The sequence below is a fragment of the Taudactylus pleione genome, unplaced genomic scaffold (assembly GCF_031769625.1).
Source record: "Taudactylus pleione unplaced genomic scaffold, aTauple2 ptg000253l, whole genome shotgun sequence".
NCBI lineage: Eukaryota > Metazoa > Chordata > Amphibia > Anura > Myobatrachidae > Taudactylus > Taudactylus pleione.
This window is the reverse complement of record NW_028284655.1, coordinates 5,005,273-5,018,246: the sequence shown is the minus strand read 5'-3', so window position 1 is coordinate 5,018,246 and position 12,974 is coordinate 5,005,273. Positions and strand designations below refer to the sequence as shown.

Below are 12,974 nucleotides of genomic sequence, written 5' to 3'. Positions count from 1 at the left end.
TTTCACCGATAACCCTGTGTAATAAATGTCCACATAAATCAGTGGATCTGTTGTCGGAAGATGTAGGCTTGTTTAGTTCTTGTCTTTTGTATGGATTTGAAACACTGATGTGTAAGCAAATTGCTATTCAGATCTACGAAAATCCAAGATCCCACAAATGTTGTATCTGTTCTCTAGACACAATGAACCTTAATAAAAAAAAATAATTAAAACCTTTTGGGTTTTTTTTTTACTATACGTTAATTAACTACTTGAAAATGTATCCAATCATTCACTACCTGTTTCAGGGTGAAACCCATTTTGGTTTATAATTAAAAAAAATAGTTCAATAACATAAAGGGAAGGATTCGGACTCTGTCCATTTCCCTATGCGCATGTTGTGTGATTGTGCATGGCCCTGGCTCAGAAATCAATATACACATTTGTGACATTTTGGCATTTACGTCTGGAGAGGCATGACTGGGTAAGAAGGGGAGTCAGAGTGTTGGACGAGTGCAGTAAGGTCTTGTTCTTGTACTGGCAATTCCGAAACAGGCAAAAAGGCAGATTTGGCAGCAAACGCTGCATCATTTACAGGTGGTATGTGACAGGTTCAAGTTGCAAACAATGATCATTGGCACCAGTGAATGCCCTAATTATCTGCCAGTTATTTCCTTTGTGACATAAAAATGTGTGCAGAGGTCTCCATGAAAGATGGCGTTTGCCTTGGTCTGCGGTCAGAAGTTGATGGGAAGATCTGAGCCAAAACCAAACTGCTCATCTCTAAGGAGCATATGGAGGAGTCTCATGGTATGTAAGTAGCATGTGGAGTAATCTCATTGCATATAAGGGGTACGTTGAGGGACATGATAACAAATTATTCACATGGATAGTTTTGACGGCATAAAAGGATTCTGATAACATAGAAGCAGCATGTGGAGGGATCGGAAGGCTAACACAGGCATGTGGAAAAGTCTGATGGCATAAAAGGGGCAAGCATAGGGGTCTGATGCATTAAAAAGGACATGTGGAGCTGTCTGATTGCATAAAAGGGGTATTTGGAGAGGTCTGATAGCATGAGAGGGACATTTTGAGGAGTTTGATGCATACAAGAGGCATATTGAGGGATCTGATGGCATAAAAGGACATATGGAGGGTCTGCGTGCTATCCTTGCAGTAATTTAGTCTGCTGCTCTTGAGCCATTTATTGTATCATATTGTATCTGCACCTATGTCCTTGGGGATTTTATTTTGCACTGTTTGCTGTTGTCCCTGTTCATTCCTGTCTTGCAGTGTGTCAATCTTTCTCTCAAATTTCTCTTGAATTCAAACTATGTAATTGCTTGAAAAAAAATATCTTAATGAAGATATTTAATCATAGTAACATGCATACAGCAAAAAACAACACAATAATAATCCTAAAATAACACCTTTTCAAATACTCAGTCTCAGTAGTTAAATGTTTTTCTCAGTAGTTCTACTTCTATTATTCTCAAAGTTAAAAGCTAGTTTGGCAGGTCTATAAGCACTTCCATTTAAATGAGTCCTAGAGTGTGTCTCTCCACAAAATGTAAAAAGCTTTGCATGTACTGTAAAGATTAGCTGACAGGACAGGTATTGTCCCCAGCACATTCATTGCTCTTTGCATCCTTCTCGACCCTCTCTGTCTGTGGTCAATGCTGAGTGAAGTTTTTCCTCCAATATAAAGTTGAAGATATCAATGATGCAGGGAAGACATGCTGTGCTCACTCTCTTGTCAATAGAACGTGAGATGGCACAAAAAGTTGGCTTGAAAATACTTGAGTGTTACTGCTGTTATTATCATCATAGTTATTGTTGTTGGGAAATATGAATGCTAATTATTAATTCATAGAGCAACAACTTCTTGCAAAGGTCTCTAACATTTATTGTAAAGAGACCTAAACAAAAGATTCACTCTACATATTTGGTCCTATTTTAGTCATATAGGTTTTGCATTATCCTCTTTTTTCAAATTACAAGCCATGAAATATTTGATTTTATATATATATATATATATATATATATATATAGCTCATTGCTTGCAAAAGACCAAAGGGATCTACACATATTTGTGTAGTGGAACATCAGAAAATATTCTGAATGATTAAAGTAAAGATGCAAATATTACATGGTTTTACCCACTCAGGCATGAAAGACCTAAGTGTTAAAAACTAAACTTATATTAGCATTATACTCAATAGCATCAAATAAAGTCATACTGGAAGGGACTAAGTGATACCAGATCAAAGTAATAAAAGAGTGACAGTTACACTGTCCAAGAAACTGCTGTTCTCCAGGTAGTTTCAAGCAGCACAGTCTCTAAAGTCTATAAACAATTGTGAGCAAAACAAAAAGCATACAGTGGGTGAATACTTGAGGTTAATGAGAGAGATCAGAGGAGAATAGGCAGATTGGGTCAAGCTAACAGGAAGGCAACAGTAACTCAGATAACCATATGTCACATTTGCAGTATACAGAAGAGTATAGCTGAATCCACATACAAAGAACCTTGAAATGGGTGGGTTACAGCAGTAGAAGACCACACCGGGTTTCACTCCTGCCAGCTAAGAACAGGAAACAGTCTGGACAGATAAAGACTGGAAAAATATCACCTGATCTTACAAATATCCATTTTTTTCTGCTACATACAGATGGTGGGGTCAAAATTGGTGTCAACAACATGAATCCATTCTACCTTCTGTCATTGGTTCAAGCTGGTGGCTGTAGTGTAATGGTTCAGGGAATGTTTCTTGGTGTCCCTTAATAAAAATTAAGCATAACTTAAATGCTCCAGCCTACCTGAGTTTATTGTGACTATGTGCATCCCGCTATGGCCTAAGTCTACCCGTCATCTAATGACTACTTCCAGCAAGATAATCTGGCATGTCACAAAGCACATGTCATGTCAAGCTGGTTCCAAGGACATTGCCATGAGTTCAGAACACTGTAATGGCCCCCACAGCCACCAGATCTCAGTCTAATAGAGAGCCTTCAAGATATGTTGGAACAGGAGTTGTGTCCTTAACTCCGTCTAATGATATATTCAGTGTTAAGATGCTGTATCCCTTAGCTTATGCAGTTTTACATTAAAAATCAATCTGGTTGGCAAAAGGACATGTTAGCCACACGGCCCTGCGCACATCATGTGACCCACTTCGGTGTCTCCATTCCAATGTGTTCACTTCAGTGGTTTAACCACTGTTTTCTCACATTACTGTGTCCCCCATGAGTGCTGGTTATTTATATCTATTGTATTTTATTTTATGGCTTTAGAGCACCACGGCTCATGAAGTCCAGTTGTTTGAAGAAGTTGCAATATATATTGAGAGAGACAGAGACCATTGAAGACAAACAATTTTTGTCAGCCAGCACATCAGTGAATGAATGCAAATAATTTATTGTGACAAAAATATTGAGCAATGCATCAGTATGGCAACAATATACTGATCTTAATAAGATATGATGTCAAAAAACTTTGGGCTTGTCCTGGTGTCCATCCATACTTTTTGGTTCATGGACAGAAGTCCATGCCCCTATGAATCCTCCCTACAGTGCCTAAACTGTGTCTATTTGGTCTTGCTTTGAAGATTATAGTAAAACTATCCATAAATATGTCCTTTGTTTCTCCACCCTTGCCAGATTCATTATGGCTAGAGTATGGTTTACTCTGTAATACCCTGATATCTTTAAATTGAGATTTCTACTTAATGACCCAGCTGATTATGAACAATACATATACACCAGTATATATACACAAGATCCACAACATTTGGGACCGCTGGTAAAATAAATGCACATAACAAAGGAAAGCACAATATAAATATATATCATGGATGCCTTCAACAAATAAAAATAAAATGCCTAATGTGAACAAAATGGTTAAATCATTACACAGGATCTCAGCAAACTGAAACATGAAATTTTAAAATGTATTTCTTATTGTCAATAGAATACAAGTTTAGGCCTCCTACTTACAGGTGGGCAATATACACGCTTTTACTAGCAGTTTGTAACATTATATAAAGTATGTAAATGAGTATGGCATGGAACCCATTCATTCTAGTGAGACTTGGTTGGTTTTGCCTTTTAAATTATTGCAGATTTAAAATTTGGGCAGACTCAGTAGACTCAAGCCCAATGCCTGCATCTCACCGGATGTTACATCCCCCCACCCCTTATATCTCCATACATACTCAGATTCACAAAATCCAGCAAACCTCTCTCAGCATCATTCATGGTCTCAGCCATGGCACACTAAGGAAACATGTTACCGTCCAAATTTCCCCTATGTAGTAGAAAGTCAGTTTAGTAAATATTATTTCTCATGACGTCTGCATTTATATTCCTACACAAAATACCTATAGGAAAGCTCTGGACACTGCCAAACAAAAACTTTTCAAATCTCTCAAGTACACTCAGCCTTCCAACCCAAAATGTCTCTTTAATTAGTTTAAATCTCTTCTCAATTCTCTTACCCCAAACTAACTACACTATGTCAGTCCCTTCATTGATTCTATGTACTTCAGCAATAAAACCATCAAGAAAACCGCACCAACATACATATCTTCCCTTGTCTCCAAATATCTCCCAACTCAACCCCCTTCTACTCTGTACAACAAGAAGCTCCCCATGCCTTAAAACTATTGAGCGTTCTCTGCAAACTCATTTCATTAGGCAAGATTACAAAATTACAGAATCACTATTTAAATCTCTAGACATTTATACCAGATGACCACGAAACCACACAGTTTATAAAAATGTACAGTTTTTCTCATTTCAAAAACCCTCGGACACATGACTTGGATCACATAGATCCACTAGGTACTTTTTCCATTGCTATCGGTCTGCAACAATACAGAATAAGTGCATTTTACTTGGTGTATCATACTCCTGTTTCCCTATAGATTGTAAGCTTTCAAGCAGTGCCCTCTCACCTCTTTGTCAAGTGCTATGGAAGTATACTGGTGCTATACAAGTAAATGATAATAATAAATTATAATACAGTAACACATTACATTTTTATACCCCAATGCTAGAAGACTTTTTTGAAAGTTAGTTAGAATATGATATTAGTGCATACTGTATTATATTTATACTGAATATTAGACAACTGCTACTACTGACTCATTGACAGGAAGCTAATTTAGATTCTACCTATTCATAATAAGCTGCAAACCTTTAAAATTAAATTAAATGCATTCTAGAAATTAGTACTAATTATTAAATTTTGACACAGTAGCAACAACTTATTTGAAACAAGTTCTAACAATTAAATGAAATACAACTAAACAAATATATAATTATACAAGCTTTGGAATTGTATCAAACATCTTGTTTTGCATTATTCCTTTACAGAACATGAACCATTTAATATTTGACACACACAAATGTAGGTGTGACTTGCAAATGATCAAAGGAATTTAAACATTTACATATTTGTGTAATTAAACAAATATATTGATTGACTTTGTTACATTAAAGAAACAAAGCTCATTTTTACCTTTCATGTATGAAAGTTCTCCTGTACGTGTGAATATCTAAACATAAATTAGCATTTCACTCTGTAATATCAAATAAAGTGATACTGAATGAGCCTAAGTGATACTTGGTCAAAGGTAAAAAAATACCCCAGCTGCACTTTCTGTATACATTTCATGTTACATAGTTCATTTGGTATTTTTTAAATGGATAATTGTGTTTAAAATAATATATAATTGTGCTATTAATAGATGGATTTTAAATTGTGTAAACATTTTTCAATATTTTAACCACATTTTATTGAAATTACAAGAATCTGAAAGAAAGTAGCACAGTTAACAAATGTTTAATGAACAACAAATTTTAGATTTTGAGGAGTCATTGTGTTGTATGTTCTTAGCTAGCATAAATTATATGCATCCTCTACAATTACTGCAATTATGTTAATTCAAATATTATTACCTTACCGCCCCTATCATCAATAATTGCATGTCTAGTGATGAGCAAAATATCTACTGTTTGGTTCACAAGACAGATTGAAATATTGGCCCAATAGTTTGCCCTTCTCCGAAATGGTTCACAAATATTGTATTAATGATTCAGATTAAATAATATGGTCTACAATTAAAATAAATATAACATTTTATGTAAGAATATATAAAAAAAAATATTTTAAACCCCAGGTTTGTCTGTGACATATTTTACCTGTCCTTCACTAATAAGAACCAAAATACAAACATAAGTACAATGTACAAATATAGATCAAATATCTAGAAAACTTCCCATGTTGCAGTCTTTCCCATTTTTAAATATTTTAGTCCCTTTTTTTTCCCTTATAGCACAGTTACATATAACACGTCGGAGGCTGGTTTCTCTACTTTCTTATTTATGTCAATCAAAGCTATTTTATTGAATGATCACACATGGAAGTACTAGTAACATTACATTTTGTAATATGGATAACACTCTGTCGACACAGATTGGATCAAGAATGCAAAGTAAAAATAAACCCAACAGTTTCCAACATGAATAGGCTAAAATAACAATTTAAAAAAAACATTCAATGTCAATAACAATATAGATCACTGACTGAAATAGCTCAACTTTTAGTGTATTATTCAGCAAATATAAGCGGCGGGGAGATCCGTGTATGTACTCTGCGCCCGCAGATGAAATCACCGGAAAAGTACTCGAGGTGTGTTGGTAGTACCTGAATCGGGGATCGGTGGCTATTTTCAGGGTTACAATCAGAAATTGTGTGGCCCAGTATTCATCTAACAGTCAGGGCCCCCTTTTCCTCCTCTACCCCAGCCTGTTCCAATGAGCCCTGGCACCCAGAGGAAGCACATGCTACACTATGATGCCTCTTTCCACATCACATGGCACAATGTAACATACATATGTGTAACATTTAAAGAACACCTACATAATGTATACTTTAAGAACCCTCCAAGAAAATGGATTAGGACACCAATCCTTATACCACATTCATGCACTTCAGTTGAGAGATCATGTGTCAAACAGAAAATTGACAGGCACTGCCGACAAGCATGCGGTGCCCGGTGCCGTGGCACATGTCGAACCACCCTAGTTGCGGCCTTGGTAATAGGACACTGCTTGTAAGCCAGAAAGAGCAGCTTCCACAAAATGTTTATCAAGACGCAAACCATCCAACCTTTAATACCCTGGCAGTGGTCTCAGTATTTACAGTAATTATCTATATAACCTGTATACATATTTGAAAAGTTACCCTGTACTGAATAACTTGTTAAAGTGAACCACATCTCACGCCCAATAAAAATTGATTGCAGCATTGCTTCAAGCTTTATTTCCTATTACTACCTCAGTATAATTGGTTATTAATATTATTTTTAATACTTAATCCAGAATGAAGTAGTAATTTCTATTATAAAGCAAATATTTTCCATATACAATAAATAATTTGTGGCATAATTGCAGGAAAAAGTACAGGGGCAGCCATAGAGAGAGAAAAGTGACTGATGTGCCCTATATGCCTATGGTGAGTTAAAGTGATAATTGGAATTAATAAAGTGTTAGTGAAAAAGTCTAGATCAGCTCAAAAAAATTATTTTTTTGTGATGCAACTCTGATTTGTGTTCAAGTCTCATGCACAGAGAATGAAGCATTCCAAAAAACTAAGTATATGATACATTGGTCACAGCTATGCAGATACTATACACATACACTTTATGTATTTCATTATAAAATAGTTTTCATTATACTTTAAAAACAGAAACTAACAAGAGAAAAGTTACATTATTTAATAGCATTAAACTTGAATACAATATTTTTATATTTTTGTAAGATTAAACTGTAAACATTTTTCTTTTAGACTTGCATTGTGCTAGGAACCTCATTACATGAGAAACTTAAAGATGATTGATTTCTAATGCTTTGAACCTTTTCACTATCACTTCAAAGGTCAACGTGCTATAGGTGTAAAGATCAAAGGTAGCTTTGTCCCCACCATTATATAAAGCCTGGGATTCCTTAAAACTTAATTTTAGTCTTGGAGAGCATCTGAGCAGTCAGCATCTCCTGAGCTACAGCTGGTCAAGACACAGAGCAGAAAATGTCTTCAGAGATGGCCATGAAGATCATCTTATATTTTTCATTCATTTGCTTTGTGCTGGGGATGCCTTTTATTACTATACAGCAAAAGACCTCCACATTTCCTCCTGAAATCGCTAACAGTCATCCAAAGGAATCAAAGATCCCTCTATACATGGTGCATCTTTATCAAACTCTCTCAGGGAAAAGCAAAGATCTTCAGAGACCAGAAGATCAAATACTGGAAGAATCGGACACTGTCCAGAGTTTGTCTGCAAAAAGTGAGTATAGCACTTTATTATAGTCTTACATCTGGTAGTTTATTCGTTTTTATAATTGTAATATAAATATTCATTAACTGATAGTTGTGTGTAGCTCAGCTCTACAAACAATAGTTTTTGCCAGAAACTTCTTTATTTTGTAACTTTTCAAGCAAATGTAACAATGTATATTTTCTGATAGTAAAATACTGTATTTCATTTTCAGATTGTACTGTAAAGGATAATCGCTGGTCATTGACTTTTGACCTCTCTCCAATCTTGAGGACAGAGGAACTACGGTTGGTTGAAGTCAGAATTCATCTCCCATCATTTATGAAATCCAGCAATGTCACATTGGAGGTCTACCACACCACAAAGAGTCTTGATAAGCTATTCCTGGGGTCAGTTGTGGAAAATATACCTGCTAAACAGTATTCTTCTTGGAAATCTTTTAATGTTACCAAGATGGTGGCGCAGAATCTTCAATGGGGAAATAAATTGGCCATCCGTGAAGAAGGAGTTACACAATCAAAAGAAATGCCTGAAGAAGACAATACAGCATCTCAATCAGAATACTCCACAGCTCATGTCTTGCCACATAAGATCACTACAGATCAAGCCTTCATTGTATTTTTTACCAAGGACACATTATTTTCCAAAATCAGGTCTTCCAGTCTCATCAAAAAATTGGCAGCAAACTTTAAATATATGGCTAGATTATGTAGCCACAAAAAGAGTAGAAGTGATAAACAGCAAACTGAACCACACAGCACTAAATCCACAACAGTGGAAGAACAGAAACCTCTGTGTAGGAAAGTGGACATGGTGGTGGACTTCAATGAGATCGGATGGGACAACTGGGTTGTCTACCCCAAAAGGTATAATGCATACCAATGTGTGGGTACCTGCCATGCTTCATTTAAGGGAAGATCAAAGACAACAAACTATGACTACATAAAGGTAAGAATAATCTTATTGTTGTCATTAACAACCCCCCTCCCAGTAAATATGTGTATATATTGTAGAATGGAGATGACTGTTTTATGCCTTGAATGTTGGTCAGAGCATTCTGCCATATCGCTGTAAACTAATTTTCATTCAATCTCTTAAATGATGTTTATATCACACTTTATTATATAAACCATAATTATATAAGGTTAAGAGTCACTTTGCATACATAAAGTTTTCAGTTATAACACCCCCCCCCCCCACCAGAGATATTGTAGAATGGTGTGAATTGCAATAACTTTGTTTCCCTTGAAAGTCAGAAATATTTTTGGACGTTATTATGTATGTAATATTTTTGCAATATGTATGTGAACTTGTTTTAATTCAATCAATTTCAGTGGTTTACAGTTCACATTAGTTTACTTCTACCATTATCTAGAATATAGGTGAAGTGTACGCTTATTGATAAGAAATATGTCCACACTTGGTTTTACGCAAATTATAGATTCATGGCATTATTTATGCCATATATGAATAGAATACAGAGAGATAATTGTTGCCAGCGCTGGTCTCAGCCAATGAAGAGCATGGGGATTTTGTTCATATTTTGATCAAAACATTTAAGCTTGCAGCCCAACTTCAAGGGAAAGTTTTTACTCTAGCACAGAGGTTCCCAAACTCCACTATTACAGTCCACATTTTTTGAGGATACTCATGGTTCAGCAAAAGTGACTTAATTAGTACCTAAGTCATATGATTTAACCATCTGGACTCAAGAATCCTTATGGCGGAGTTTGGGAACCTTTGAACTAGCATATGTGCTTCATTCACCATATAATTGCAGATACAATGTCCCCCCCCCTCTAGGTACAGAGGAAGCATCTAGGGTTATGAGCCACACCCAAAAAGGCTGCACAGTATATAACCTTGATTGATAGCAGCAGCGAATGATCACTTATTCTAATTGGCTTTTTTGTTGTGTTTTTGTAGAATCTTGTGAAGTCAAAGGGTACAGGGAGAGAGGAATGTTCTGCGTGTGTCCCACTGAATATGCGCCCATTGTCCATGCTCTTTTATGAAGATAAGAACCTTGTTCTAAGACACCATGATGACATGATAATTGAAGATTGTGGTTTAAATTAACAATGAGGGCATGAATTTAAAACCTGATTTTCCTATTTTATTAAGAATAAACAAAATGAAGAATTTAAAAAAAATGGAATGTTAATAGGTTCCTTGTTTTTGCTAGGTTTGTGTTAATGATCTAATATGATGTCCAGTATACATTGAAATGTCAATTGTACATAATAAACAAAGTAGAAATAAGACTGTATGACTGCTGTAATTTTTTTTTTAAAATATCTTTATTGAGTTTTCATATTCAAAGATAATAAAATAACATGGAAACCACAGAACAAGTCCGTACATATTGACAAAAAAAGAGAAATTGTATTTCTGACATAAGAACAATCCTAGAAACTATACTGAATCATTAATCACATCCAAAATGTGTTTGCCAGAGGTTTCCTATTTTCAATAAAACTACAGGTATAGAGGAATTATATATTGTGACCTTGAATAATGTGAGTACCATAACATATAAAACAACACGTTTTAGAAGACTATAATAATATGTACCTGGGGGGACAAAAGGATAATACAAGAAGGGAAGGAAGGGGATGGGGATGAGATCAGGAAGATGATCATTTCATGGCTTCATTTGGACATTGGCGTATCATTCTTTCGATAAAAAGAACGAGAGCATGTGGATAGAATAGGAATGAAATAATGAATTGCTCAGTTGTGTGCTTTAGCATTATATTAGATGAGAGTAGACTTATTTTTATTTATTTATTAACAGTTTCTTATATAGCGCAGCATATTCTGTTGCGCTTTACAATTGGAAACATTGATAGAACAAAACAGGGTAATAACAGACAGACATAGAGGTAAGAGGGCCCTGCTTGCAAGCTTACAATCTAAAGGGAAATAGGCATTGATACACAAGGATAGGTGCTATATATTGCAATTTGGTCCAGGCAGAATGCAGAGTTTCTTGGTGGGCTGCATGATCCAGTCACACAGGAATGTCGGCCAAATGTCAGGAGTATGTGAAAGAAAGACAATATGTGAGGTTATGTGTGGACTGTGAGAGGGGATGGAATAAGACATGGAAGCTATGAAGGTTATGTGGTCAGTTCTGGAATCTGATAAGCTTATCTGAAGAGGTGAGTTTTCAGGGAACGCTTGAAGGATTGAAGACTAGAGGTAAGTCTTATTGTGTGTGGTAAGGCATTCCATAGAGTGGGTGCAGCCCGAAGAAAGTCCTGTAACCGTAAATGGGAGCAAGTAATGCGCGGGGATGAGAGACGCAGATCTTGTGCTGAGCGGAGAGGTCGGGTTGGGAGATATTGTGAGATGAGTGAAGAGATGTATGTTGGTGTAATTCGGTTAATGGCCATATGTGTAAGTAACAGTATTTTGTATTGAATACGGTAGAAAACCGGCAACCAATGGAGGGACTGACAGAGCGGGGCAGCAGACGATGAACATTTGGCAAGGAAGATAAGCCTCGCAGCTGCATTCATAATGGATTGTAATGGTGATAGCCAGTAAGGAGACTATTGCAATAGTCAATGCGGGAAATAATGAGTGCATGGATTAGAGTTTTTGCAGTGTCTTGTGTGAGATATGGTCGAATTTTGTATATGTTTTTTAGATGTATGTAGCATTATTTTTTTAGACAGATTGAATGTGGGGAACAAAGGACAGTTCAGAATCAAGGATGACACCAAGGCAGCGAGCTTGTGGGGTGGGGTGGGGTGGATTGTTGAGTTATCAACAGTGATAAAGAGATCAGATTGGTAACTGTTATTGGCTGGTGGAAATATAATTAATTCTGTTTTAGAAATATTAAGTTTCAGGTAGCGAGATGACATCCAAGATGAAATGGCAGAAATACATTCAGTGACATGGACCAATACAGATGGTGATAAATCTGGAGAGGATAGGTAGATTTGAGTATCATCCGCATACAGATGGTACTGAAATCCAAAAGAGCGGATTCGTTTGCCAAGAGAGGTGGTATAGATTGAGAATAGCAAAGGACCTAAGACAGAGCCTTGCGGTACTCCAACTAATAGAGGTAGCGAACCCAGTATCTGATGCTGAACTACTGCGTCTAAGTGAATACCAATCAGTATTTTCATACAATTTTATGATGAGCTCTGGGGAAAACGTTTCCAATGTATTAATAAATAATTCCCACTTCATATAAAATTTTTCTACGCCTTTGTTTATTTCAGGTATCGTCAAACGTGTATCAAAATATAGTAGTTGTAACATCTTCTTTAGTACTTCTGAGAGGGTTGGTGAAGCGGAGCTTGTCCAGTGCACAAGAATAACTTTTTTGGCTACCGTAAATAGAATGGTTAAAAGAGGAGTTTTGGAAGTTTTATCTGGGCCCAATTCCCAAGAATCATAATTACCACATAAACACGCCATTGAGTTAGGGCTTAAATGAAAAGAGAGCATTGTATTAGCAAATTGAATGACTTTGTGCCAGAATTTTTTAATTATCCCACAGTACCAAATACAATGTAAAAACGAGGCTTTGGATATGACATTTTAAGCAAGCTCCAGATTCAAATGATACCATGTGAGACCTCTGGGCTGGGGAAATATATGCCCTATGAATTATTCGAAGATGCACTTCTT

The 12,974-nt window shown here is 36.1% G+C and overlaps 1 protein-coding gene across 1 annotated transcript; it reads left to right on the top strand.

Annotated features, from left to right (window-relative positions):
• Positions 1 to 8,071: 8,071 nt before the first annotated feature.
• On the top strand, positions 8,072 to 10,400 carry LOC148515130 (nodal homolog). Its single transcript, XM_088480457.1, has 3 exons — positions 8,072 to 8,330; positions 8,536 to 9,269; positions 10,248 to 10,400. Exons 1-3 carry the CDS (start codon positions 8,072 to 8,074, stop codon positions 10,398 to 10,400), a joined length of 1,146 nt encoding a protein of 381 aa, XP_088336583.1.
• The last annotated feature ends 2,574 nt before the right edge of the window (positions 10,401 to 12,974 follow it).

Excerpts from the sequence above, each read along its gene's own strand:
- LOC148515130 (XM_088480457.1), top strand. The coding sequence starts at position 8,072 with ATGTCTTCAGAGATGGCCATGAAGATCATCTTATATTTTTCATTCATT. Across the intron at positions 8,331-8,535 it reads CCAGAGTTTGTCTGCAAAAA|ATTGTACTGTAAAGGATAAT; the intron begins GTGAGTATAGCA and ends TTTCATTTTCAG. Across the intron at positions 9,270-10,247 it reads CAAACTATGACTACATAAAG|AATCTTGTGAAGTCAAAGGG; the intron begins GTAAGAATAATC and ends GTGTTTTTGTAG.